The sequence below is a fragment of the Saimiri boliviensis genome, chromosome 10 (genome assembly GCF_048565385.1).
Source record: "Saimiri boliviensis isolate mSaiBol1 chromosome 10, mSaiBol1.pri, whole genome shotgun sequence".
Taxonomy (NCBI): domain Eukaryota; kingdom Metazoa; phylum Chordata; class Mammalia; order Primates; family Cebidae; genus Saimiri; species Saimiri boliviensis.
This window is the reverse complement of record NC_133458.1, coordinates 27698575-27725220: the sequence shown is the minus strand read 5'-3', so window position 1 is coordinate 27725220 and position 26646 is coordinate 27698575. Positions and strand designations below refer to the sequence as shown.

General features: G+C 45.1%; 1 protein-coding gene across 10 annotated transcripts in view; it reads left to right on the top strand.

The window, feature by feature from the left end:
* NRF1 (nuclear respiratory factor 1) overlaps positions 1-25597 on the top strand; it is a 144028-nt gene extending 118431 nt beyond the window's left edge. For 9 of the 10 annotated variants that reach the window (XM_074379074.1, XM_039472942.2, XM_074379075.1 and 6 more), the window contains 2 exons: positions 12382-12438; positions 23488-25597. In XM_074379074.1, coding sequence (XP_074235175.1) covers positions 12382-12438; positions 23488-23651 — 221 coding nt within the window. In that variant the 3' untranslated portion in view covers positions 23652-25597. The remainder of the gene's footprint in view (positions 1-12381; positions 12439-23487) is intronic. The other variant, XM_074379069.1, reaches the window with a different exon arrangement.
* Positions 25598-26646: the final 1049 nt, after the last annotated feature.

Sequence of the window (26646 nt, the reverse complement as noted above, 5' to 3'; positions counted from 1 at the left end):
TGAATGCCTCTCACCTTTCACACCCATTGCTGGCAAACCTCAGAAAACCAGGTCTACAGACCTTTCTCTTCCTTCCCATTGCAGCAAACATAATGAAAGATAAGGATTATATTGGCACTTGGCCACCTCAGAAACACTCTTCTGTCTGAGATCTTATCGCAGATTCATACGGCTGCTATCTTTCATTCCTGAAAAGTAGATGGGGGGAAACAAAATAGATAACAAGTTCGTAAGTATTGGTTGGTGCAAAAGTAATTGTCGGTTCTTTTGCCATTAGAAGTAGCAAATTTGAAGTTGGTGCAATTACTTTCACACCAAAGTAATAAGCCTCTTACCAGAGCTGCTAAGAATGCATCAACATTTTCTAAAATAGCTGACACTTTTTCTAATGATGCCACAAGAAAAAAGAGAAGATGTAGCATTTTTGCTGATTTGGGGTGGGGTTTTTTGGGGTTTTGTCCTTTGGGTTTTTTTGAGGTGGAGTCTTAGCCCGTTGCCTAGACTGGAATACAGTGGCACTACATATACCATTTATTCTATTAAAATGGTTGAAATACCCAGCCCAGGCAACATGGCAAACCCTGTCTATACAAAAAAATTAGCCAAGTGTGGTAGCATATGCCTGTAGTCCCAGCTACTCAGGAGGCTGAGGGGGGAGGTTCACCTGAGGTCAGGAAGTCAAGGCTGCAGTGAGCAGTAAGCCACAGTCTTGCCACTGCACTCAGCCTACGCGACAGGAATAAGACCTTGTTTCGAAGAAAAGCAAAAAAAGGTTGAAATTCATCCTATCCTTCCTACAGTGATTTGAAATTTTTAAATAAACTGTGTACAGTCTAGTGGCAGAGGCATTTCTATTTCTATTTATCTGTTTGGCTGTTCTCAGTCAGGCACGGTGACTCACGCCTGTAATCCCAGCACTTTGGGAGGCTGAGGTGTGCAGATCACTTGAGGTCTGAAGTTCCAGACCAGCCTGACCAACATGGTGAAACCCCATCTCTACTAAAAATACAAAAATTAGCCGGGCATGGTGGTGGGCACCTGTAATCCCAGCTGCTCGGGAGGCTGAGGCAGGAGAATTGCTTGAACCCAGGAGGCGGAGGTTGCAGTGAGCTGAGATTACACCACTGCACTCTAGTCTGGGTAATAAAGCAAGACCCTGTCTCACGCAAGCAAACAAAGGTTCAACTTTTAAATTTGAAAAAAAAAATTTCATTCAAAATCCATAGAGTGTTTGGGGGATATGAACTTTATGCTAATATTAAAGTTTATTTGAAAGAATAAAACCTTATGTTAGCCACCAAGCCTTTCAGCAGAACCACTAACAAATTGTAAAATTGACTCAAGTTTTATCCTCTGCTTCTACCCCAGCTTCCCCAGGTTTGGGGTTATGGGGAGTTTTCATCACAGAGATGGACCAGGTGAAGGAAGCAAGTGTTCTTGCACTTTGAAATTTCACTTTCTCCTTTCTTTTCTTTTGATTTTTTTCAATTTCATTTTTTGTCGTAAAGATGTTAGTGGGGGCCAGACATAGTAGTTCCCACCTGTAATCCCAACATTTTGGAAGGCTGAGGCGGGTGGATTGCTTGAGCTCAGGAGTTCAGGACCAGCCTGGGCAACATGGCCAAACCCTGTTTCTACAAAAAATATAAAAATTACCCCATCACGGTGGCTCACAGCTACAGTCACAGCTACTCAGAACGCTAAAAGAGAAGGATTCCCTGAGCCCAGGAGGTCGAGGCTGCAGTGAGCCAAGATCGTGCCACTGTACTCCGGCCAGGTTGGCAGAATAAGACTCCATTTCAAAAAAGAAAGAAAAAAAATATGTCAGCAGGGCAAACCCCACTTAGGAGCTCTCTGACTTAGGACATCAACATACGTCTCAGCTGTTGACCTTGCATCCTGTCTCTCAGTCCTGTATCATTCATTTATTAATTTAACAAAATTTATGTAACACTTGCTATGTACAAGCATTCTAAGTGCTTTCCACGCATCGTATTTAAAACACATAATAACTCTGAGGTAAACACTGTTAAACTGATTTAACACCTAGTAAAGCTGAGACACAGAAAGTTTCAGTAACTTAACCAAGTTCCCATAGAGAGTAGCAGAGGTGGAATTTGAATTCAGGCAATTTGTTTCCAAATCACTGTACTACACTGTCTCCCTTTGATGTGAGCTCTGGGTTCCTGTCTAGACTCCACAAATGCAGCGTGATAACCATTGTTGAACAAATAAATTTGGGAATGTCAAGCCTTTCCCCACCCCTGCCAGAGGCTGCTCGCCTTTGTCTAGTTTAGCCACAGCACCCATCTGCCCAGCTGTTCGGAGGGCTGTGGGGGTTCTCTGGGGGTTCATGCTGCCGAGTGTCCCCGGCTCAGCAGCCCTCCCTCTGCACAGCACAGGCTTGCGTTTGCTGGCTCAGAGGGGCCCACAGGTCTGTATGCTTCTCCAGTTGCAGAACTAGTCCTTGGCTGGCTGTCAGCCTTAAATATTTTCAGTGAGCAGCGTACTTTGCAATCAGTGAATGTGTCATCTTGATTGTAGTTGGGTGGTAGCCTATGGGGTGCTCTTTAGGACCAGGGAAACTGAGGGGAAGTAGATGATGTTTAGAAGGAAGGAACCCCAGCAGACTAATTGTTTCCTCAGCTCCTAGAAGCCCCTGCTCAAGCCCTCCTGCTGCACTTCAGTTTAGGCCAGGACTCTTTCAGCCTTCCCACTTGTGTCTAGCAAAGTTGAGACCAAAGCGGTAGGGCTGCGGATCCTGGGGAATGGGGCAGGGGCCTGTTCGTTTTTGCCTGTATCAAGTTTACTAGCCACTTTCCCCAGCTCCTCACTGGGTCCTCCACTTGGCTCTGCCTACAGCCCTTGCTTGGGGTCCCCCAGAGAGCTTGAAGAGTATATCTGTCTCTGCTGTTCAGCACTGAAGACTCAGAAACCACCTACTACCTATGCTGCCCTGGTTAAGACTAGGGGTCTCAGCCTTCCCTCCTCATGTTCTGAATGAAGGGAAATGGACTGGAGGGCTGTTTAAAAATTAAAGCTGATGACAAGTTATTGTCATTACACTTAGAGATGGAGCAGCCCTCCGCATGTTTGTTCAGGGTAGTGTGTCCCGTGTTCTGTGCTGGTCCTGGCAGCAGTCTTGCTGCTGACGTTCCACCTTAAGACTTCAACATAACATTTTCTAAAACTAAAAGACTCCACTCTGCCTTGCTGTGCTGTAAAGCAAACATACATTTTACTATGCATTCCAACTGCCAAGTTAAATCAATTTAGACATTCCTTTAGGAAAAAACATTCTATCTTTATAATAAACAATCTTCACCTTTTCACATCCCTGTTTTCTTCGACCTTATTGAAAACTTTAAGAAAATATGTATGTTTTCCCAGTAGAATTTAATCTCAACTGTGCTCATATAGTACTTCCTTAAAAAGTAAATTTTTTGGCCAGGTGCAGTAGCTCACGCCTAGAATGCCAGCACTTTGGGAGGCCAAGGCGGGCAGATCATGAGGTCAGGAGTTCGAGACCAGTATGGCCAACGTAGTGAAACCGTGGCTCTACTAAAAATACAAAAAATTAGCTTGGTGTGGTGGTATGCACGTGTAATCCCAGCTACTGGAGAGGCTGAGGCAGGAGAATCGTGTGGACCCAGGAGGCAAAGGTGTTGCAGTGAGCCAAGATTGCACCATTGCACTCCAGCCCAGGCAACAGTACAAGACTCTGTCTCAAAAAATATTTTTAGCCGGGCACGGTGGCTTAAGCCTGTAATCCCAGCACTTTGGGAGGCCGAGGTGGGTGGATCACAAGGTCGAGATCGAGACCATCCTGGTCAACATGGTGAAACCCCGTCTCTACTAAAAATACAAAAAAAATAGCTGGGCATGGTGGCACGTGCCTGTAATCCTAGCTACTCAGGAAGCTGAGGCAGAAGAATTGCCTGAACCCAGGAGGCGGAGGTTGCGGTGAGCCAAGATCGCGCCATTGCACTCCAGCCTGAGTAACAAGAGCAAAACTCCGTCTCAAAAAAAAAAAAAAAAAAAAAAAGTTTTAGCAAGAGGAGTAACAGAGAAGATGGTTGAGGACCAACAAGAGATTCAGATAAGAAAGCAGGATTCTTGGGTGGGTTCCTCGCATGAGAGATTGGAACATACGTTTCTATTCTGCAAGGCCTCCCAAGTGAGACAGGATAGCTGTAAGGCCTATTCTGTACTGATTATAAAGTGGCAAACCCAATGTTTTAATTGCCCATGAAAACCAACTTTATTATAAGAACAATAGGATATTCTTTTTGAGACAAAGTTTCACTCTGTCACCCAGGCTGGAGTCCAATGGCACAATCTCAGCTCACTGTAACCTCCGCCTTCCGGCTTCAAGTGATTCTCCTGCCTTAGCCTCCCGAGAGGCGTGCGCCACCACACCCAGCTAATTTTTTATATTTTTGGTAAAGATAGGGTTTCACCATGTTGATCAGGCTGGTCTTGAACTTCTGGCCTCAAGCGATCTGCCCTCCTTGGCCTCCCACAGTGCTGGGATTTCAGGCATGACCCACCTTGCCCAGCCCAATAACCTGGGATCTATGGACCCTGAGAAATTCTATACAAAGGTATTTGTATTTTTTTTTTTTTTTTTTGGTATCTATAGCTTTTCTTTGCCCCCGCTAGCAGCAGGGAGGGTATCTATAACTTTGATCAGATGTGTAACTAGACCAGAGGCATTCCCACCCCTGCTCCCACCCCTGCTCATCTGTAGCCCACAGAAAAAAATGTTAAGAACCACTGCCATAGAACAGGCATCCCCAAACTTTTTACACAGGGGGCCAGTTCACTGTCCCTCAGACCGTTGGAGGGCCGCCACATACTGTGCTCCTCTCAATGACCACCAGTCAAAGAGGTGCCCCTTCCTGAAGTACAGCAGCGGGGGCAGAGGGCGGATAAATGGTCTCAGGGGGCCGCATGCAGCCCACAGGCCGTAGTTTGGGGACGCCTGCCATAGAAGATGGTGGTGAGGATCATTTAACTTTGTATGTCTCTGGTATAGCACTGAGAGTAAAAGGAGGGGCAAGGGAGAGGGGAGGTCCCGAAGAGCTGGGTACCCTAAAAGCTGCACCTCTAACAAGCTCTGTAATCTTAGGCAAGCAAATTAACCTCTCTAAGCCTTAGCTATAAAAATTAGGATAATGATAGTTCTGTACTCAGAAGGAAGTTATGAGCATTAAACAAGATGATTCCTGTCAAGTTCTTAGCATAGTGCCTGGCACAGGGATGCATCATAAATACAGAATTCTTTAGCTGTCAGCATCAGTTTCTTCTCCATCATCCTCACATATGTTAGAGTGCACAGTCCTATGTAGGCGCTGCTTTCCTGTCTTTAAGACAGTCTGAATGCTTGCCTTATGCAGTTGAAGATGTATGTTGCAGAGGTAGATCCTGTGAAAATGGGAATAGAGCCAAAGCCCCTTAGACAGCCTCAACTGAAGAAAATATAAGGTGACATTGTTGAAAGGCTCCTACTGGTGATTCTATCACTTGCCTTCATCTAGCACTGCTGTTCTCTTCTAGTACATAGTTTGCAGTAATGAGTGTGGCCTTTTTACTCCTTAAATGGCACAGTCTGTCTTCAAATCTCAACAGCTGCATTGTATTTCAACTCCATCACAAAAGGTAACTTTTGCCACTTTTCCCTTTTTGTCACCACCACCGTCATCCATTTTTACCTACTACACATCCTTCTATTCCAGCTCTATAAAAATGAGAGATACAATGCCCGTCCTCCACATTAGACTGTAAAACGCGTGTCTCTCCTTCCACCTTTTTCTGTACTCCTCATTCCATGGACACATCAGCATACGGGCTTGTTCTCTCAAGAGTCCATTGAGATGTAAATATTAAATTAATTTAGGAACTGTATCATTGTTTCTCCCCAACAAGGTTGCTAATGTGCTGTTCGAGTGTGTACTGTATCACTTTTTGCCTTATTTTAATTAATGCTTAAGTAAATGAATGCATTAGTCTTATTGTAAGAGTACATTTTCAGTCACCATAATGCATAATAGCTTTAAAGTGCCATTATGTTCTATGACATTTGTACCTTTCATCCAAAGATGGTCAGCCCAGTGCTTCAGGACTTGACTCAGGCAGCCCCTATGCGGCTGTTTTTTGTGTGAGCTGTGAGTCCCAGGATACAAACCTCTCATCTTCAAGGTCCCCAAAGAGCAGCACATTTGGTAGCTGTGAATTTTTAGGCTGCCCTCCCGTAAAGTAAATGGTCTTTTCCACCTACCCCCTTGTTGACAGTGTGAAAGAAAATGAAGACACTAGGGTGCTGGTCTCAGTCAGACTACACTGAGGCATCGTCTATTCTGTAAGAAAAAGCAAATGAAGATTCATTTGTATTACAACTGTTCCTCTTTTGGAATCATAGGTCTTTTTTAAATGGGGCATAGCCCTACAGCTGAAAAGATTCCTTCTTAGAAGGAGAGCTGCGAGCTGTGACTCAAAATGAAGAGGAGTGAGGGGCGTATGGAGCGGGGCCTGTGGCTCCAGCTGAGCTGGGGGCTGGCAGCTGTGCCTGGGAACTGCCGCAGTGTGTGTGGCTCAGCACCTTGGGACGGTGAGGTCTCTTAGCGTCCTCCACATGCCCCCTGGGAAATAGGCTTTCTTGGCAGATAGAGATTTTCCCATTTAAGTCAGCTAACTTTTCTCTCAGATGAATAGTTTTCATTCTAGGAAGCATGTTGGTAGATGTTACACCGAGAAAATAACCATTTCAGTTGGCTCTAATTTTGCCTTTTGGCTGTATACATTGAGCATAATTATTGAGGGTCTTCGTCTTTTTCCTTTCATTGTCCATTCTTTCCTTTATTTTTTTTTAACTACTGCTACAACCACCATCACTGACTGCCACCATCATCTCCTTGCAAATGGCTAAGCAGTATCTGCATTATTCTACCTTTGCCCAGCAAACTGGGTAGAACAGATCTTCTGAGCCCTGTTCAGAGGCAGCTAAAGCCAGGACTTGCCCAGGGTCTGTCAGCTGTTAAATAGTAAGACTGGAAATCATACCAGATCTCCAGTACTCTTTCTACTGCCCAACGAAAGCTTCCTTCTTCCCCTTCACTCTCTCTTGGCCAACTTATCCAACCTAGGAAGTAGAGAAGGCATAACACAAATGAAAATCATGGTCTTTATTGTTCATCTGGTTATGCTGGTACTTGCTGTGGTGACTCCTTTGCAGGATTGTTTTAAGGAATGGCAGCAGCAATGTTTAAGTCAAAGAGTTACAGTAAATCTTAACAGAGGCAAAAAAAAAAAAAAAAAAAACCACCATAGTATCAAAACCTAACATCTAAATCTGCACTGTCCAGTATGATAGCTATTAGCTACATGTGGCTATTTGAATTTAAATACAAGTTAATTTAAAATGAAATAAAATGTAAAAGGTAGTTATCAGTCACAATCATATTTCAAGTGCTGAATAGTCACATATGGCCTGAGATGCTGAATTTTTAATTTAATTATAATGTATTCACATTTCAATTTAAATAGGCACATGGACCTAGTAGCTACTTTAATGGATTGTGCAGATACAGAACATTTCCATCACTGAAGACAGTTCTAATTGGTAGTGCTGGTCTAAGGGCTATAGCAGTAACACTGTGGTCTTCTGGCAGGTTGTGCCCCCTGTGCATATGGGAGGACAACACGAATACTTCATGAGCCTTCTCTTCCAGTAACCTTCTCAGCTCATAAGCAGCGTGGCTTTGCTTTAAAAAAAAAAAAAAAAGAAAGAAAGAAAACCTACCCATGTGACTGCAGTAATCCGCAGCCAGTAAACAGCAGGGTGGGAGGGTGGCAAGGAGAACTGATCTGTTTTTATGCACTGCAGAGTCCAAGCAGGAAAACCTGAGACAGGAGGCAGTGGCGACACCTAGACTCACTTCCTAGTGAGTGTATTCATGACTCAGGCCACTTGCATATTTCACTTGGATTCCTCACAAGTGCAACTTTCTCTTCTAAGCTACAGGTATCTGCAACCAGGTGCTCTAATGGATTTATAGTAGCCCGCCAAAAGATCAACTATCCAAAGCCTGATGGGTCACAAGGCTGAAAGGAGCCATGACTACTGGATAAATTCTAGATTTCACAGTGAAACAGAGCTGCTGCTGAGAAATGGGAGCGCAGAGATGTTCACTGGGGTCCTTGATTCTAGACACTCAAAGAGGGGTACAGTTCTCTGCCCCATGTGTGTTTGTCACCCGACCCTTTTCATGGTGTTGAGGAAGGGAAGGGACAGCTCAGTGGTGATTGTTCACTTCTGAAACGGGTCCTCCTTCCTGTCTTCATGATGACCTCCTGAAGTCCAAAGTGCCTTCCAAAATAGCTCTTGGAAAGAGGTGGCAGTTTTCCTGACTTCCCAGTGTCCCCCATCCTGGGAGATGTATTGATGGCACTAATTTGATGGGGAGCAGAGACTATTGAGTCCTACTCTTTAGCGGCTGGGGCATCGTAGGCATGCAGTAAATGTTGACCACCACTGCTGCACCTGCTATTAGGATTATTCCTGTTATCATTATTAATCACTCACACTGAATGGGAAGGGAACTAACCTTCAGAGGTTCACTCTTAGTACTTCTGGCACACATGCTTAGGCTGGGCCAGTGAGTCTTCATTCGCAGAGGTGGTAGTGAATCTCCCACAAGGATCCCGGCGTCAGGAAGCCTGTGTTCCTGGTGGAAGTACATCATATCCCTCAGGCATACTGAGGTTCTGTCCTCTAGAATTACCAGGCCTTCCCTGTCACTCCTCAGGCATAACCCCCATAGCTGGAGGGATTTCCAGTTGCCAGGGTTCTTTGGTGCATTTCTTTGTCTCTGCAGAGGTGCTGAACCGTGGACACCTTCAGAAGGACCAGCACTGACTGCCTCCTGAGGGTATCTCCTGTCCCTCTTTGCAGGTTTAGGCTCCTTGTGTAGTCTGCAAGTCCAAAGGGGATGTGTCATTCTCTCTCTACCATTATAAACTGGAGTGGCCTCTGGCATTCATCATTTGTAGGCCAGGAATTGCTAACTCTGCTATTTGAAGGCTTAAAGACCGCAGATCAGAAGTGGACATAGAGGCCTTTACAATAAGATGATAGGCCACTAGCTGTCAGTGTCTATTCTTAGTGTTTATCTGAGCATGGCCATGTCCTTCAGATGCAGCTTTTAGATGTTTTTCATGGATGCCTCCAGTCGAACAAAGTATCAGGGCCCCAAAGGGAATTAGCACAAGTTGTCAAGCCCCCTTGACATACCTTCATATACTGTTTTTTTTTGTTTTTCTGTACTTCAGTAGATGCGAATTCATTTACTCTTTGGTCTGCCTGTGTCAGGTATTCTCAGCTTGGGGAAACTCGATGAGCCAGCACACCATTCTGTGAACAGAACACCAATCTGAGCCAGGGACATTCCAGGCAGACAACTCAGGTCAGGGCTTCCGGAACGATTCCCAAGAAGGTCCCTGCCGTCTGGCAGATGGACACCACTGACTGTGGTCTCCCCTCCACCCGCGGTGTCCTCAGGGCCAAGTTACATGTTTCTTTATCTCATCCTCCTTCCCTTTAGGTCCGCAGATCTTTCCAAGTCCTTGTATATAAAGGCAGGTTCTGGTCTTAGATTATTCCAGCTCTTTATAAACCAAGACTGAATCTTGTGCCTGTCATTGTGAGCACTATTCTGTAAAGGGATTTTTTTTTTTCTGACATACCAAATCCAGAGCCATAATTGGACAAGTTTAATTGGAATCATTTCTATTCAATACGTGGATGGAAAAGTGGGTTTTAACAGATCATGTAAAAAGGGCATTAATCGTGGTTCACAGAGGAATCAGAATATTAGAACAGGAAAAATTATTATAGAATAAAGTTTTTCAGGTTCTTGGGTAAAGGGGACTTTCCTCTTTTTATTTATGCTTCCATTAGGATTTTGAAGGAATGTCAGTGCACTGTTATTAACTCTAATAGCGTGTACCTCACAGCCAGGATGGTTTGGGGCCCTCTGGCTCTCAGGTTACCTGTGTAAATACAGGGATTCACTTCCCAGCACCCGGCTCTAACATTTGCTTAATAAAGAGCAAATGTGCAGAACCCAGCAGCAGCAGCCTGGCAGAAGCAGTAATCTGAACAGGATAAACATGCTTCCTCTTTGTGTGATGCTCTTTCTCCATCCTCTTGCCAAGAGGAGGATATCAAATGAAGGGGAGGTTGTGGTTGGAGTCAGTAAAGTGAATGTCTAAGTGGCACCTGCTTCATTCAACAGATCTGCTTTCCTGGGGCCTCCCAGTGCACATCTGCTCCTGACAAAGCCTCTTTTCTCCTCCTGTTGGTCAGACTGAGAGCAAAGGCCTGGCTAGGAGACATACTGGTTTTGCTTTGTCAGCACAATTGCCTGTGACATTATAATTACACCAAATCTTCATTATTAGAAAGGCCCCAATTTAGAGATTTTTCAAAGTCTAAATGGGATTTTCTAAGTGAAATTGATTTAAAAAAAAAAAAAAAATCTTTGTCATTGGAAAGCCTAGCAATTGGATCTGAGAATCATGGAAGGGGTCTAAATATGGAAACCGAGACACTGCTGTGAGCTAGACTACAAAGACCATGCTATCAGATTGGCTCGCTAGAGAGGCGTCCAGCAGCCCTTCTGACTCCACCCAGCCCAGCCTCACCTCATTCCTTAGAGCACCATAACGTGCATCTACACTGCATTGCTCTCGCACGCTGAGAGTTTCTTGTGTAGAGGCCTAGGGAGCTGGAGGGTGTTAAAATAAGTAAAGGAAAGAACCTGTGATTTAAATAAGGGAAATGCCAAGAAAAGCTGTATTTTAGGTGAATACAAAGCATCCAATTTCAGATTGAGTTTCCATTTAAACAAAGGCAACTCTTAGAGTGTTACGCAGTGTGAGTGTATGTGTCTGTCTGTTGGAGATACGTTTATGATACAGAGTTGGCATACTGGAAGCTCTGGAAAGGTTTCAGAGCTGTGCTCTGGCTATTTAAACTTAATTAAAACAGAATAAAATTGAAAAATCAGTTCCTCAGTCACGCTGGCCACATTTCAAGCACTCTGTACCCACTGTGTTGGCCAGCACTCAAACAGAACGGGCCCATCATCACAGGAAGCTCTAGTGGACTGCACTGTTTGAGATTGGTCTGAACCTCTTGAAATGCCTCAACTGCTTAAGGAAGCCTGGGAGTTCCTATTGCAGTCTTGTTGGAAGGGAAAAATGAAATTTGCCTGAATGTTTCTGGAAGAACTCCTTCCAGCCATGTTACCTAGACTGTGTTCTTTTTCACCTTTTTGTATTTTTTTCTCCAAGAATTTCATGTCCTTTCCCCACTCCTACTCCTTGTTAAAATATATATATACTGAAATATAACCAGTGAGAAGGGAATTTAATTTTAGGAATGTCCACTTTCAGCTGACCCTCTCCTTGACAATTTCCTAATTAAGCTTTCATGGCCCTACTGTTGGACCAGGCAGTCCTTTTCTCATTAAACGGAGCATCTTATTAAAACAAGAGGGCATGTGAACACTCAGGTCAAGAGTGTGTAAGCGAAGCATGCATTGTGTGGACAATGCTGCTGGGTGTGGAACACTGGGCTGCCAACACTTTCCATTTGCAGCAGCTCTTGGGACCAAGGACAGGGCCTTTCATCTTGCTTCTTCCGTTTGTCTGTGTCTGGTAGCTGCTGCACGGTTGCTTTGACTCCTGGAGAAAACCTATGTAAAATAACAATACTCCCTCAAATTTAAGACAGTGTCTTTTGTCTCAAGAATTAAAATCATGCAAGCATGATGTTATTTATCCTCACAGCGGTCCTAAGATACAGAAGTGGCCTGTTGGTTTTACAAATATGAGTATAGTCAACTCTTACTTGTTACCTACAGATTATCTGTCATGCAGATTACTTGTGACACATTTTAAATCCTTGGACAGTTTCTCTAAGCAAGGCATTGTAAGCCCGGACCATCTCCTCCACCCTCTGACCCAGCTGCTGGGTACTTAAGGAATACAAATTAGTTTGCATGTTAGCTTAAAGAAGACATAATTAGGAAGGTAAGTCTTCTACAAGAAAATCACATCACAAATTCTAATTGCAAGGGGGAAATACGAGGGAAATGACCTCCCTCCCTTCAACCAAACTAAGATCTGGTGGTCTGAGTGCACACTGGCACTCGGCGCTGGCATGCTTACGGAAGGCGTTCCTCACGGGTGGAAGGAGCAAGGCTGTGCACCCGGCACCGGATGTGCACGGGAAGCTGCAGCGCCGCAGCGGGGCTGGTGGCCCATCTTGCCCGGTGCTTTTTTTTTTTTTTTTTAACAGTTCTGTGTTATTGTCAGGCCTCTTTATGGCAGATCGTGCAGGTCGCAAGTGGATCCTGACTGACAAAGCCACAGGTGGGTTCATCTTTGGGGAAAGAAGGAAGCAGCTGGAGGATAGAGTGACTGTGAGGCTGTCATTCCAGGCGCTGCTTCCTGCATGGATGGTGGGATTCTACTGTGCAGTCCCCCTCACCCGGTCACCTGAGAGTTTTAGTAACCATTGATAATCTGAATTTTTCTAGGGTCAAATGTTTCATTTTCATTTATTGGCTGGAATTATTTATTTATTTTTTAAGAGACAGGGTCTTACCACGTTGCCCAGGCTGGAATGCAGTGGCTATTCCCAGACATGATCGTGGCACACTACAGCTTCGAATGCCTGGCCTCAAGTGATCCTCCCACCTCTAGTTGGGATTCTTTTATGAAGAACTTGTCCCCAAGAACAATTTGGCTATGCTAAGTACAGTTCAGATAGGAAAGGCAGGATAAAAACTTGATCAAGATGAAGTGTATTGGGATAGATTTCTTTCCATCTGACTCTAAAGCCCCATTACTGTCTATTTCTACTTTCAGATCTGCTTTTTTCAGGCGTCTCACTGCCTAAAGCAAATTTATTTCTGCCTTTTATGTGCTCTTACAAAGTTTTGAATTTTTTTGTGCTTTTTTTTCCTAAATGGTGCTCTACAGATTATGCTGAGTGAGGGGATGAAAAGTCAAGAGTACATCTTTGGAAGCTTCCCTGCCTCAGCCTATCCCTGCTCAGATAGAAGAGGCAGGGGCTGGGTGACAGGCACATGGAGTTCATTGTACTACTCCCTCTCCTGGTGCCTGTTTAAAGTTTTCCATCATAGACAGTTTGAAAATAATAATAACAAAAAATAAACAAATCTCAGTTCCTAACTCAGAGTTATTCCTGATTGGGCCTACTGTTCATTTCTGCACCTGACTGTTGCAGACTGTTGGTGACTTCCTTCTTCTGAGGTTTATCATCTGGGCTTCACTTTCCATTTTAAAATACTGGTGCACCCTGCATATTGCCATGCTCTGTCCTCTGGGACACAGACTTCAACCTTGAGTGTTGTTCCTACCCTTCTTCCTAGTGATTTCTTCTGGGAATTTACTGTGTACCCCTTGGCCTTCGTCTGTACAGTCAGATCAGATGTCCTCCAGAGCAGAGGTCCCCAACCTCTGGCACAGCAGGAGGTGAGTGGCAGATGCACAAGCATCACTGCCTGTCAGAGCAGCAGTGGCATCAGATTCTCATAGGAGAACGAACCCTTTTGTGAACTGATGATTTCAGGTGGAACAGTTTCATCCCCAAACCACCCCTGCCAATCCTCCCATCCATGGAAAAACTGTCTTCCATGAAACTGGTCCCTGGTGCCAAAAATGCTTGGGACCACTGCTCCAGAGCACATTCCCCAAGCTTTAGCAGAACACTTTCTGTCCTGCCATTTTCAGTTTAAAGCCTCCTTGGCGAGATCAGTAGGCCCTGAAGTTAGCTTGTTCATCCCCACATTGGGAGCTCAATTTTCAGGGTAATAAACCATGGTGGTTCTGAGTACTGAAACACAGACCCTGATTTCATCATGCTCCTGGGCATCTCCAGTAATTTCAGGAGGAAATTATATCTCTAAAATAGGTTTTGAAATACATTTACTAATAAAGTAAAAATGAATTCAGTTTTAATATTTGGTTTGTGGGATGAGGGGCATGAAAAGCTTCCTGGTGGTCTGCAAAATCAGGCAAAAGATAGAGTGACTCTGTCTCAACCAGATTCACTGCTTTGAATGTTATTCCAGAAGGAGCTTTTCTTAGTCTTGAGATGGTCCAGGAAGATAGAAGAAAAATCCTGGGTGCTGAAAAGCACCCTGTACACCAAGGCACCTGTGAGGCTGCTCTTGGCTTCATGAGGATATTCAGTACTTGCCAGATGTAAGACATATTTTAATCCATAAATCCTCCAAATGTACCCAAAAGCCTTGGACTTAGGAAACACGGAAAAGGGAGATTAAATATCCCAGGAGCAGCTAATAGAACAGAAACAGAACCACTGGGAAAGAAAACGCTTTTTCCCTTCCCTCCTTGCCTTACTATCGTGAGGTTACTCGGACCTCCATTTTGTTTGATATTGACATTCTTTTCATGACCTTCCTTTTGTTGCCCTACATATGTCCTCTTTCCATCTAGTCCTTGGTATTTTCAGCCTCTCTAACTGCTGCCTGCCTACTAGACTAGCTTCTTTACTGATTTCCTGTTATCTTCTTCCACTTCTAGACTGGCACATACCACCTATGTTTTTCTTCATATAGTGGCTTTCCTCAGATGTCAGCCACTGATGTAAATATTTTTCCAAGCCTGTAAATGGAAGATTTTTAAAGGACTTCCTTATTCCTATCACCCCTACAAACACCTGTAGAAACCCTTTCTGGCTCCTTAAACACTCAAGCAATATAATCTGTAATTTCATTTCTTACTCAGGCGTTCCTCTCCTTTCTAATCATGGTCCTGGTTCCCATTTGGGCCAGTATTTCCCTGATGTACGTAGCTAGCATTCATGTTCATAAACTACAGAAGGCATTACATAATGTAAATTTTCCTTTGGGTTTTAAGAAGTATTTCTCTTCCACCAACTGTCATGTTTATTATTTGTTTAGCTCTTTTTCTCTCAACAGTCATCAGTATTTTTCTCGCAACTAAAGATATTTCCATGACCAACTTGGAAGGCCTTCGGGCTGAAAGATTCAGTTACAGCAAACAACAATTCCCAAAGGTTTCCCAGACTGTGAGGGCAAATGAAAGGCCCATTCTTCCTCAGGCTGTCTGTCCTGCTCTATCTTGTCGTGAGGTGAGGGGAGGGCCAGCTCTGGTGCTGGATAACTTTGACAGCCCTGCAGCCCTGTGCTCTGCTTGGCTCAAGCCTGTTAGTTTCTGGAGGAGTTCAGACATATATCAGGGTGATGACATCACATCAGACTGCCCTGATCGTATTTTCAACACTTACTATTGAGGAGTGGTTTTGCCTCGCTGCTTATTGACCAATGTACTAGATTAGCAACTGCTTCGTCTACGTCATGGTGCAGTGCCAGTGCCAGTCCTGACCATCGCTGTGTTTCAGACGGGAAGCTGCCTGCCAGTCCATCTGCCCTGATTTCATGGCTTTTATCTCTCATCTTTACATCTTTGAAGGCCTTTGACGAATGATGTGCTTCCTGGCAGGAGAAAATCACTGCTGAAAGGAGATCTGTGCTGTCTCTGCTTTTCTTTCTGTTTCCTGAGAGCTTTAGTCTAACATCTGTGACCCCAGCCAGACTCATCAAACTTCGTACTCAAAGTCATCTTTGAAAAGCAGTGGCGTTTATGATATACCTACTATGTGCCAAGCACTGTAGTAGATTTTACCATGTCATCCCCTCTAGTTCAGCAGCCCTGTGAGATGAGTGATCACCACTTTATATATGAGGGAACAGGCTCACAAGCCATTAAATAGCAGAACCAAGATTCACATGTAGGTCTTTCTGACTCGGAAGCCTTTAATGGAAATAAACAGCCTGTTTTTTCTCACATAAAATGCACCTGAACTACAGGACCGTAAGAATGTTGTTGTGGAGAAAATTTGGCTTCATTCTGGATCAGAGTCAAAGCTGTTAAGGCTGTTTGGTCTGTGGAGGGCAAGACTAAAGGGAGCATCACCAAGTTTCTGAAAATTATAGAGTATGATCAATTACACATTTTCATATCATTCAGTTATTGAGCACCTACTGTGTTCAAGTTGCTCAGCATTCAAAGACAGTCCTGCCAACAACGCAAGCCTGCAGATTTATAGAGAGAAAAGCAGCAACTCCTTGGGAACAGGTCAGCACATACCTGGGGCCAAATGAATGGTGGCGGCAAAAAAGTCACAGGAGGGAAAAACCTGGTGGGCTGTCCCCTCAGGCAACCCCATGCACTGTGTGGAAACTGTCAGAAGAACTGGACTGAGAGTGGCAGGGCATAATTCCAGACAGAGGAACCTGCCTGGGGAAGCTCACGTGGTACCCAGGGGGCACGTGGTTGTAATGAGGGAACAGTGTAGGGTGTTTATGGGAAAGGCTATGTAAACTCCTTCAACTGTTAGCTGTTTGCACTTTTATTTTCCTGATAGGAGGAAGCAAAGGAATTTTTTTGGTGGGATGGGATGGCTTTTGCCAAACAATATTTGAAGATGTAGTTAACCATGTTATATATACTTCTTAATCCAGTAATACTGAATACTGAAAGAAGTTAGCCTTGGGAAAAATAAATTCCCCCAAATAAATAAATTCCATTTCCACGTATACTTGCACATATGTGTATATGTGTAAATTCCATATACAACAGGCAAGTGATGGAACTCGCTGCCCCAGGAGAGATCTGGAATAGAGTAGATTGGCTCGTGAATGATAAATCCACAGAGTGTGCAAGGCTGTGACCCTAACCTTTAAAGGAACTCTGATTGGCGCCCCTGGTCTACCACAGTGTTCCGCTGGCGCCACCATCAGAGACAGACCACCATAAAGCGTCACGCCCCTCGCTCTGCAGTGTGCAAGGCCAGGCTTCTGAGTAGATACAGTCTGCCACCCATGTAATGTGATTTGAGAGGCATCACTTTGTATGGAAGTTTTAAAAGATCCCTTTGGCAAGTGGTAAGGTAGGGTGATCACAAAGGAAGGCAAAGGTTGGCAGTGTTTGTCTGGGGAGGCAGGAAGAAACGTGTTGAATTTGGGGTCTGTATTCTAAGGGGGAGAATTAGCTGGTGTGTTGGATGTGAAGTCAAGGATGACTTCAAAGCTTTTGGCCTGAGCAACTATAGAAGAATGTCATTCCCATTTATTTGGGAAGACAGGAGACTTGGGAAAAGCATGTTTCACCATTTTGGCTCAAGAATGATACTCAACTCATTAAAAAAAAAAAAAAAAAAAACAGCCATGCCAAGCCTCATTGTCCTTGCCAGGGGAGTGTGGTCCTATAGCCAGGAGTTCTTCCAGCGATCTGGGGCCGACTGCTGTTTGACAAGGAAATCTCTGCTGGCACCTGAAGTTTCTGAGTCACCTTTGACCTTTCTTCCATTTTGACCAATTCTATAAACCTATCATGAAGCTTGAGAAGAAAAGCAGCAGGGGGCCTAAAGAGGACAGCCCTCTCCCTTCTGAGTCCTTCCTGGCCCTCACATTAGGTGCTAAGGACATTCTGATATATGGAAACACTCCCAAATCAAAGGCCTGGGCCCCTGACTTTACCATAAACTCAGTCGTTTGGGGAACAAAATCAGTCCTCCCTTGGTCTGTATTGAGGTTTTTGTTTTTGTTTTTGTTTTTTTAATAAAATTTTTACGTTTACTTTTAAGTTCAAATAAAAATACAGGAGTTGTATTTACTAAACTCTAAGGTTTTGTGTAGCTTTGAAATACAGGGGTACTAAAATCTTCAGGGTGTTAGAAGTATGTGCCTTGCGCCGGGCGTGGTGGCTCAAGCCTGTAATCCCAGCACTTTGGGAGGCCGAGGCGGGTGGATCACGAGGTCAAGAGATCAAGACCATCCTGGTCAACATGGTGAAACCCCGTCTCTACTAAAAATACAAAAAAATTAGCTGGGCATGGTGGCGCATGCCTGTAATCCCAGCTACTCAGGAGGTTGAGGCAGGAGAATTGCCTGAACCCAGGAGGCGGAGGTTGCGGTGAGCCGAGATCGTGCCATTGCACTCCAGCCTGGGTAACAAGAGCGAAACTCTGCCTCAAAAAAAAAAAAAAAAAAAAAGAAGTATGTGCCTTTATGTTGAGCCTGTGGTTCTGGTTCTCACTCATGAAGAGTAAGGAGCCCTGCCCTGTGGACCTCTCTAGGGTCTCAGCCAAAGTCAGGTGACATGACATGCAATGGGTGTGAGAGGGCTTGGAAAGGGGCTGTACTGAGGCCAAGGGAGTCTCATTACTAGGACTCTCCAGGGGCCCTGTGAGAAAGAAAAAGGAGCACTTCCACCCCTTAAAGTAGAACACAAAGGTCTTCCTGTTGCTTAATCAATTGAAATGACCCAGAATACAAACTAGGATTAACATGTGCCTCTAGATTAGGGCTAATCAGGAGCAGGCTGAGCAGATGCAGGGACAGTCACAGCCTGATTACTGTACCTCAGCATTTAATCATCTCTCTTCCAAGGGCAGCCGCCCGACTTAGTGCATGCTGGGTTTCCAGGCCTCCAGCCCCTCCCCCTTTCCCTTGTCAGGGACATGAAGGCTGCTAGGTCAGAGACACTGAGGCGATTTAATCTAATCCCATGTCAAAATGGCTATGTGAGAGAGAGGTCTTAAAATCCCTACAGTGGGATGGTCATGCATTTATTTAAGGTGGCAGTAGACCAAAACTCTGTGGAAAATAGGAGAATTGGGGTTTCAAGGCATGGGGGGGTGGCGGTTATGAAATGACTCCCATCATGCCCTCCCTCTCCCGGGCTTCTAAAGTGTGTGGCTGTCCTCACCAGTTACTCTTCCCTGGGATCTTTGGGTGGGGACCATTTCCTCACCCAGGTGTGGCGAAGTGTGCTTCTTCCCTGTCTGCGGTGGAGTACAGAAGATGGAGTCTTTCAAAAACAGCTTAATTTGGATGAGTCTTGAATGTAGTATTTTTTAAGTTGCTTTTTTTGGGGGCTGGGAGCTCTTGTTCCAAAACAGCCTCATCACCCTAAGTCTCACCCACCTTAATCACGCAGTCCCTAGAAGGGATACATGTTAAATCTTAGAGGGCAGGTTTCATTCGTAATAGCAGAAAACACTCATGGGCACCTGCTGACTGCTGGCCACTCAAAGATGGAGACTTAATCCCTCCCTTAAGGACTCTACAGCTTCCTTGGGAACAAGACATGCAAGCAGTGAGGATGAATGAGGCTGCTGCCTCCAAGGAGCTTGTACAGAGAGCCGAGGAGGAGCATCGGTAAAGAGGACGCAAGTTGAGGAGGAGGGAAGCTAGCTCTCGGAGGAAGAGGAGGAGCCACCTCCAGGCAGAAGGCATGGAGGTGCGTGCTTGGAGAACCTCAGTCAAGTAGTTCATCTGGCTGGCGTGTGAAGTGAGTGGGGATTAGTGGATCACCAGGCTTAACTGAACAACAGTGGCCGACGTGAAGAGTTTAAATACCTGCAAAGGGGTTTGGACACTAGAAACCACTGAAGAACTGTGAAGGAGAACAGCAAGACAAGGTCAGATGTTCCGAAGATCATTCTGATTATGGCAGCACCAGCCAGTAGATATATTTTTGCAGTGGAACCTTGCTTCATTTTATTCTGGGGGAAATCTTTCGTGATAATATAAAAACTATAGTACTGGGCATGGGCTCACATCATAGGAGACCCAGACACATCACAGCCAGGGTGAAAGAAATTTACCTTTGACAACTCTTTTAGTCTCTGTTCACACCAGCCCTAACCCAGATCGTTGCTCAGTTAGAAAAGATCTCCCTGCAAACTGTAGCCTCTGTAGCTGTAAAACAGGGGACTTGTTCCCCAAGCTTGGAGCTTTTGGAACTGAATGGAACCCAGAGGCAGGAGCAGTGAAATGAGGCTGACCGTTGCTTCTGGTTTTGCTTGCTGTTTTGCTTGCTACTTGCCACCATGTGGGTTCCCTGGAGGATCGCACAGTTGTCTTGGCCTTGCCACTGGGCATCTTGGGTGACTTTGTTACATTTGCCTGTTTTGACCAGAGGAGAACATAATTGTGATACACAGGGAGGAGGTGGGGGGCTGACAAGGTTGTACGGTCTTCACATATGCACACTCAGGCCCAGGCCTTGAGTCTAGAGGCTAGGGAGAGGGTCCAGCTGCACGTTGGTTGAGGCCAGCAGTACATGACCCTTGAGGCTATGCTGATAGCAGCTTGTGGCACACTTTGTACTTCATACTGTGAGGAACATGAAATAAGCCAGAGTCAGGCCTGATCTTGAAAGAGCCCTCTGTCAAGTGGGAAGGCCTGTTGCAGACATGCATCACCTGGCCCAGCCAGCTTATCCATTGCTGTCCCTGGGCCTCGAGAATCCAGAGGAGGCTGCTCCAGCATTGATCGGGCTGGCGTGGGCCAGGTCCCACAAGGAGGGAAAGCTGACCCGAGTATAAAGGGAAAGAGTGGGGGACAAGTCTATTTTGTGAACAACCTGAGCAAAGGCCCAAGAGTGTGGCTGCTAGATTGAGGGAACTGAGAGTAGTCTGGGGGAGGAGGGTACCTAGAGCACAGGGTACCTGCAAGGGAGTGAGGGAGATGAGACTGGAAGATGGACCAGGGCAAATCATGAGAGGCCTTGAAGACCATAGTAAATCTTTTTTTTTTTTTTGGAGACAGTTTCACTCTTGTTACCCAGGCTGGAGTGCAATGGTGCGATCTCGGCTCACCGCAACCTCCGCCTCCTGGGTTCAAGCAATTCTCCTGCCTCAGCCTCCTGAGTAGCTGGGATTACAGGCACGTGCCACCATGCCCAGCTAATTTTTTGTATCTTTAGTAGAGACGGGGTTTCACCATGTTGACCAGGATGGTCTCGATCTCTTGACCTCGTGATCCACCCGCCTCAGCCTCCCAAAGTGCTGGGATTACAGGCTTGAGCCACCGCGCCCGGCCTGTAAATCATTTGAACTTTATTATAAGCTTTGGGAACCTTTTAAATGCCATGGCATTTAAATGTTTGAGATGAGGGGAGTAACACTATATGGAAAGATCATTGGGCTGGGTGTAGTGGCTCACGCCTATAATCCTAGCACTTTGGAAAACTGAGGCAGGAGGATCACTTGAGCTCAGGAGTTCAAGACCAGCCTGGGCAACACAGTGAGACCTCACCACTATATCATAATAATAAAGACAGATGATTTGAGTGACTGGGAAGGGGTGAACTGAAAGAGGGATTGATTAAACACCAGAGCCATTTGCAAAGGTTTCGTTGAAAGAAATTGAAGCCCACAATTTTGTAGGCCAAGGCCTGGCCCTTCAGCCTGTTTTCCACCATGCCCATGTGCTCATGGAGGCTGGCCGCCTCCTCTCTTTCAGGCCTGCATTGCAAGTGTCAGGGGGACTGGCCACATCTTCCATTTGTGTGAGGGCACACCAGAGGAGCCGGGGTTTCCAGCAGTCTGTCACCAGAACAGCAAGCCTTACTTCATGATGTCTCAGTGCATCACCAAATGCTTACCCCTTATCCTTAAACTGGCAACACTTACTCCCAGAAAACGGTTACATACAATTTAACATTGGAAAAGAAAATCTTCTATTTGATTTTTTGCATTAGAAAATATTTTGACAACCTTTTTTTGATTAATTTTTATCTTCATCAAAGTAGCCTATGGTTTAAATGTCAAAGAGAACCAAAAGGGGCCTCTCCGGGTCAGTTTCTCAATACAGTAGGTGAACCTCAGAGGCCAGGCAGCAAAGGTCACTGGGTCTGGATGTTGGGATTGGTCTAATCAGTTAAATTCAGACTTTCACTAATTCTCATTTTTAGCCTCATCCCCTCTTTCTGCGGTAGCTAGGCCTCTACGTCCTGAGCTCTGTGTGGGCGTAGGAGTTGCCCCTTCCACTTCTCTGATAAATCAGAACCATTTCACATTTGCATTGCATCTTCCAAAAAAACGCTGACATCCCTCGTTTATATCCTTTTTGCCCCATTCACTGTAATTCTAGTTTCAGAAGGAAGAGGAGATGGATGTATACATTAGTTACGGGGAATCCTTTTTAAAAATCTATTGTTAGCTTTCCTTTTTTGGGCAGGCCTACCTTTACGGAGGTTACGTTTCTTCCTTTAAACCATCCTTTCTACTCTGAAATAATAGTGATACTGGGGAGTAGTTGGGGTCTTTTTTAAGTTGACCCCAAAATGTGTTTTTACATTTTACTGGTGTGTTAAATCTAAAAACCAAGAAACAAGTGACCTAGGCTTTTAAAAATAATAATAAGCCTGACTCTGAAGGAAGGCATGTAGACGGGGCAGTGGCCAGAAGACAAGATAAGAGAGGGAGAAGCTTTTACTCTTTAGGCTGAGAGAGACTTGACATAGGCAGAAAGAGGGCTGAAGAAGGCAGTGTAGCCAAATATCAAAGAAAGGTAATGGCCTGTTCCAAGAGGGGGAAGACAGGCAAGACCATTCATACCTGACAGGCCTGTGCTTCCTAGATACAAGGGCAGGCAGGGCCCTCTCATGGCAAGCTGGGAGTCCCTACCCTGAGGCATGTTTCCACAATTTCTCCAAACTTTTCTTTCCTGATAGTCTGTTTTTAAAAAGTTAAAATGGCCAGGCTTGGTGATTTGCACCTATAATCCCAGCTATTCAGGAGGACAAGGTGGGAGGATCGCTTGCTTGAGGCCACGAGTTCAAGACCAGCCTGGGCAACATAGCAAGACTCCATCTCAATATATATATATATATAGATGTATATATATATTAGCCAGGCATGGTGGCACACGCCTGTGGTTCCAGCACTCAGGAGACCGAGGTGAGAGGATGACTTGAATCTAGGACTTCGAGGCCACAGTGAGCTGTGGTCACGCCACTGTACTGCAGCCTAGGTTACGGAGCCAGACCCTATCTTTTTAAAAATAAAAAATAAAAAAAGTTAAAATGCAAAAAAGTTGATTGCATAGAAGTAGAGAATAGAATAATAGTTACCAGTGTCTGGAGAAGGGTGGGGGAGGGGGGCAGGAGAGGTTGGCCAGCAGGTACGAAGGAAGAGTGAGTCCTGATGTTCTGTTACACAGTAGTGTGACTGTAGCGAAGAACAATGTAGTCTATAGTTCAAGATAGCTAAATTTTGAATGTTGTCACCACAATGAATGATAAATCTTTAAAGAGATTAATATGGTAATTATCTCGATTTGATCATTCTACAATGTATACATGCATTGAAACATCATGGTGTACCCCATAAACATGTACAGTTATTTATCAATTATAAATCTTAAACATTAATGAAAAAAATTTTAATGGGGTGGGAGAAGGGATATCTTTGTGCCTGGGCCATGGGTATATATGATCACCTGGGGCTGGTGACCATGATACCTCAAAGGCAAGAGCTGGGTGCCCCCGTCCAGCCAGCAAACAGGAGCTTGAGCAAGAGCCCCACCAACGGTCTTCCCTCTGTCTCTCCAGGCCTGGTCCAGATCCCTGTGAGCATGTACCAGACTGTGGTGACCAGCCTCGCCCAGGGCAACGGACCAGTGCAGGTGGCCATGGCCCCTGTGACCACCAGGATATCAGACAGCGCAGTCACCATGGACGGCCAAGCTGTGGAGGTGGTGACGTTGGAACAGTGACATACAGCCATATTATGGCATCGTTTTGTAGTCTACTTCAAGATTTTTTACACGTTTGCAGAGGTGCAATCAAATGGAATTAAGTCTCTCGACTTTGGAAGAAAAGTTTTGTTAACCTTTTTTTTTTAAAAGGAAGAAAGGCAGCAGATTTTGGAATTGCATTTTTTAAAGCACCACTCTTGATTTTCTGGGATTGGTGGAGTAAGAAACTGCGTTGTCAATTTCACTGTCCCAAAAAAGCCAAATTGTGGCAGGACTTCTTTCTGCAGAAATGTGTGTGTATACTTATGTGTGTGTATGTGTGAGTGTGAATATATGTATATGTGTACATATGGACATACACATTTACATATATGTAAAGTATATATATATATACATATATATATATATATATATATATATGTATGAAACCCGCATGGAATTATCTGTATGAAATCAAGGTGAGCTGTGGAAACAATAATTCACCCAGTTTAGTGGGTGGTTGGGTACGTGGCCAGACACAGTCTCCCAGTTTTTGTTCATACCAGGGTCATGCGTTGAGCTACTGACAAACTCAGGCGGAGGTGACCATGCCCTTCACCAAAGCTGCCTCCCAGTGGCCACCCAGAACTCTCTCGGCTGGACTCACCTGAGGAAGGAGTTCCGGCATGGCATGGGTCAGAGATGCGCTTGCAAGGTCCAGGGGCTGCATGGTCTGCCAGCTGAGACGCTCCTCGGGCTGGCCCAGGTGCTGACCTTGCCACAGGCAGATGAATGTCTTGAAAGCTCCTGGGCCTGGGACAAGAGGGTTTTCCTCAGCCTCCCATCTCCTCTCCTTCCCAGGTATCCTTCTTGATCTCATGACTATTAAAATGTTCCTCTGGTTTTAAGGTCAGTCCTGAATTGGTCGTATATATGAACTGAAGGTAACAAGTATTAAGGGTTTGAGGAGTGCGTGCGTGTAAGTGTGCTTGTGTGTGTGTATGCGTGCGTGCATGGTGGCGGAGAGGATGGGAAGGGGGTGGGAGGGGTTGGAAGGGAAAGGAAGGAAAGCAGAATCTTCCTAAACCAGGATACACCTATGGGAGCAGTTTTCTCTAGCTGTCTGTAGCTTCACAGAGGAGGCGCTGGAGCTAACAGGAGGGGACACCTGGTCTACAGCCACAGCACCCTAAATGCCCCTGATCTTGTGTGATCTTGGAAGCAGGGTTGGGCCTGGCAGTACGAGGAAGGGAAGAAGGGACACCTGGCTCGTGGAAGGCTGGCCATCACAATAGGGTGTGTTAGAAAACAGCTGAGGGCGTTTGCTGTGTTCCCGAATCAGGCCCTGCTTCTGAAGGGAGGCTCATCTTCCTGGATGCAGCTTGGTGGCCCAGGCTGGGAACAGCTTTCCTCCTCGGAGGTGTGTGGGTGTTCTTGGGAACCGTTAACTCTTTCTCAGCTGCAAGCCCTGAGTCTCCAGTGGCTGAATTCACCTGACTTTTCGACAGGCCAAATCTCTGCTCTTTGAGTACAGGGACAGCTCCTCCTCCCTCCTCCCAGCTCTCCCCATGTGTGTGATCGTGTATTTAATGTTTTTTAAATGCGACATTAAAAGATTCTTCATGTCTTGCTCAACCTTTGAGAAAAGTTTCAGATTCTTGTATTTGCTTGTTTTATATAAAACTAATGTTCTTTATATGTTCTTTTCTGTACGTAATGGGGGGAGGGGTGGGAAATTTACATATAAATAGTCCTAGTTCTACAATTTGTTATTTTTTTAATTATTATTTTTTATCGTCATTGTGAAGTTGTCCAGGGACTTTAAAGTCCGTGTTCCTTTGTGGTGAAATAACCTCCAAATAGTTTGAGAAGTTGCCAAGAAGAAAAAAGCAAAACCCCAGTAGCAAAGCATGGATTCTGTGTTGTTTTCCATTCTGTCTTTGACTGCCTCATTCAATAAATAGTTAAAAATGTGGCAACAGGAAGTGGAATTGTTCATCTCTATAGAAGCACGTGGCTTCTTAGGCAAAAGGAACTTTATCTTGGGGCAGCTCATTCTGCTTTTTAAAATGTAGTCCTACTGGAGACCAGTGATCTCTGGCCTGTACCGCTCCAATGCTGAGGAGCTCTGTAACGAAGACACTGAGGATCGGCCAGAGCCCCATCACCAGACCAGCTCCATTTCATACATTTCACATATAATTTGTTTTCTTATGTTCTGGGGAAAAAAATTCCCACGAAAAATTCTTAGGAATATAAAAAATCCTAAAGATGGCTTCAGCACCTCTGGGTTTTTGTTTTGTTTTGTTTTGTTTTGTTTTGTTTTTAATTAACTTTTTTTTTTTTAGATGGAGTCTCGCTCTGTCACCCAGGCTGGAATGCAGTGGCGCGATCTCGGCTCACTGCAACCTTTGCCTCCTGGGTTGAAGGGATTCTTCTGCCTCAGCCTCCCATGTAGCTGGTATTACAGGCACCCGCCATCATGCCCAGCTAATTTTTGTATTTTTGGTAGAGACAGGGTTTCACCATGTTGGTCAAGCTGGTCTGGAACTCCTGACCCCAAGTTATCTGGACACCTCAGCCTCCCAAAGTGCTGGGAATTACAGGTGTGAGTCACCACGCCCAGAAAGAATTAATTTAATATCCACATTAAAAATCAGGGTGGGACTGGGCATGGTGGCTCATGCCTGTAATCCCAACACTTTGGGAGGCGAAGGCAGCCAGGTCACTTGAGGTCAGGAGTTCCAGACCAGCCTGGTGTTCAGCCAACATGGTGAAACCTCGTTTCTACTAAAAATACAAAAATTAGCTGGGTGTGGTGGCTAGCGCCTATAATCCCAGCTACTCAGGAGGCTGAGGCAGGAGTATTGCTTGAACCTGGGAGGCAGAGGTTGCACTGTGCCGAGATCACACCTCTACACTCCAGCCTGGGTGACAAAGCAAGACTCCATCTCAAAAAAAAAAAAAAAAAAAATGAGGTTGAGCGATGGTGCCTCTCCAGCTTGGAAGTTCTCCCAACATGACTGTTATTTAC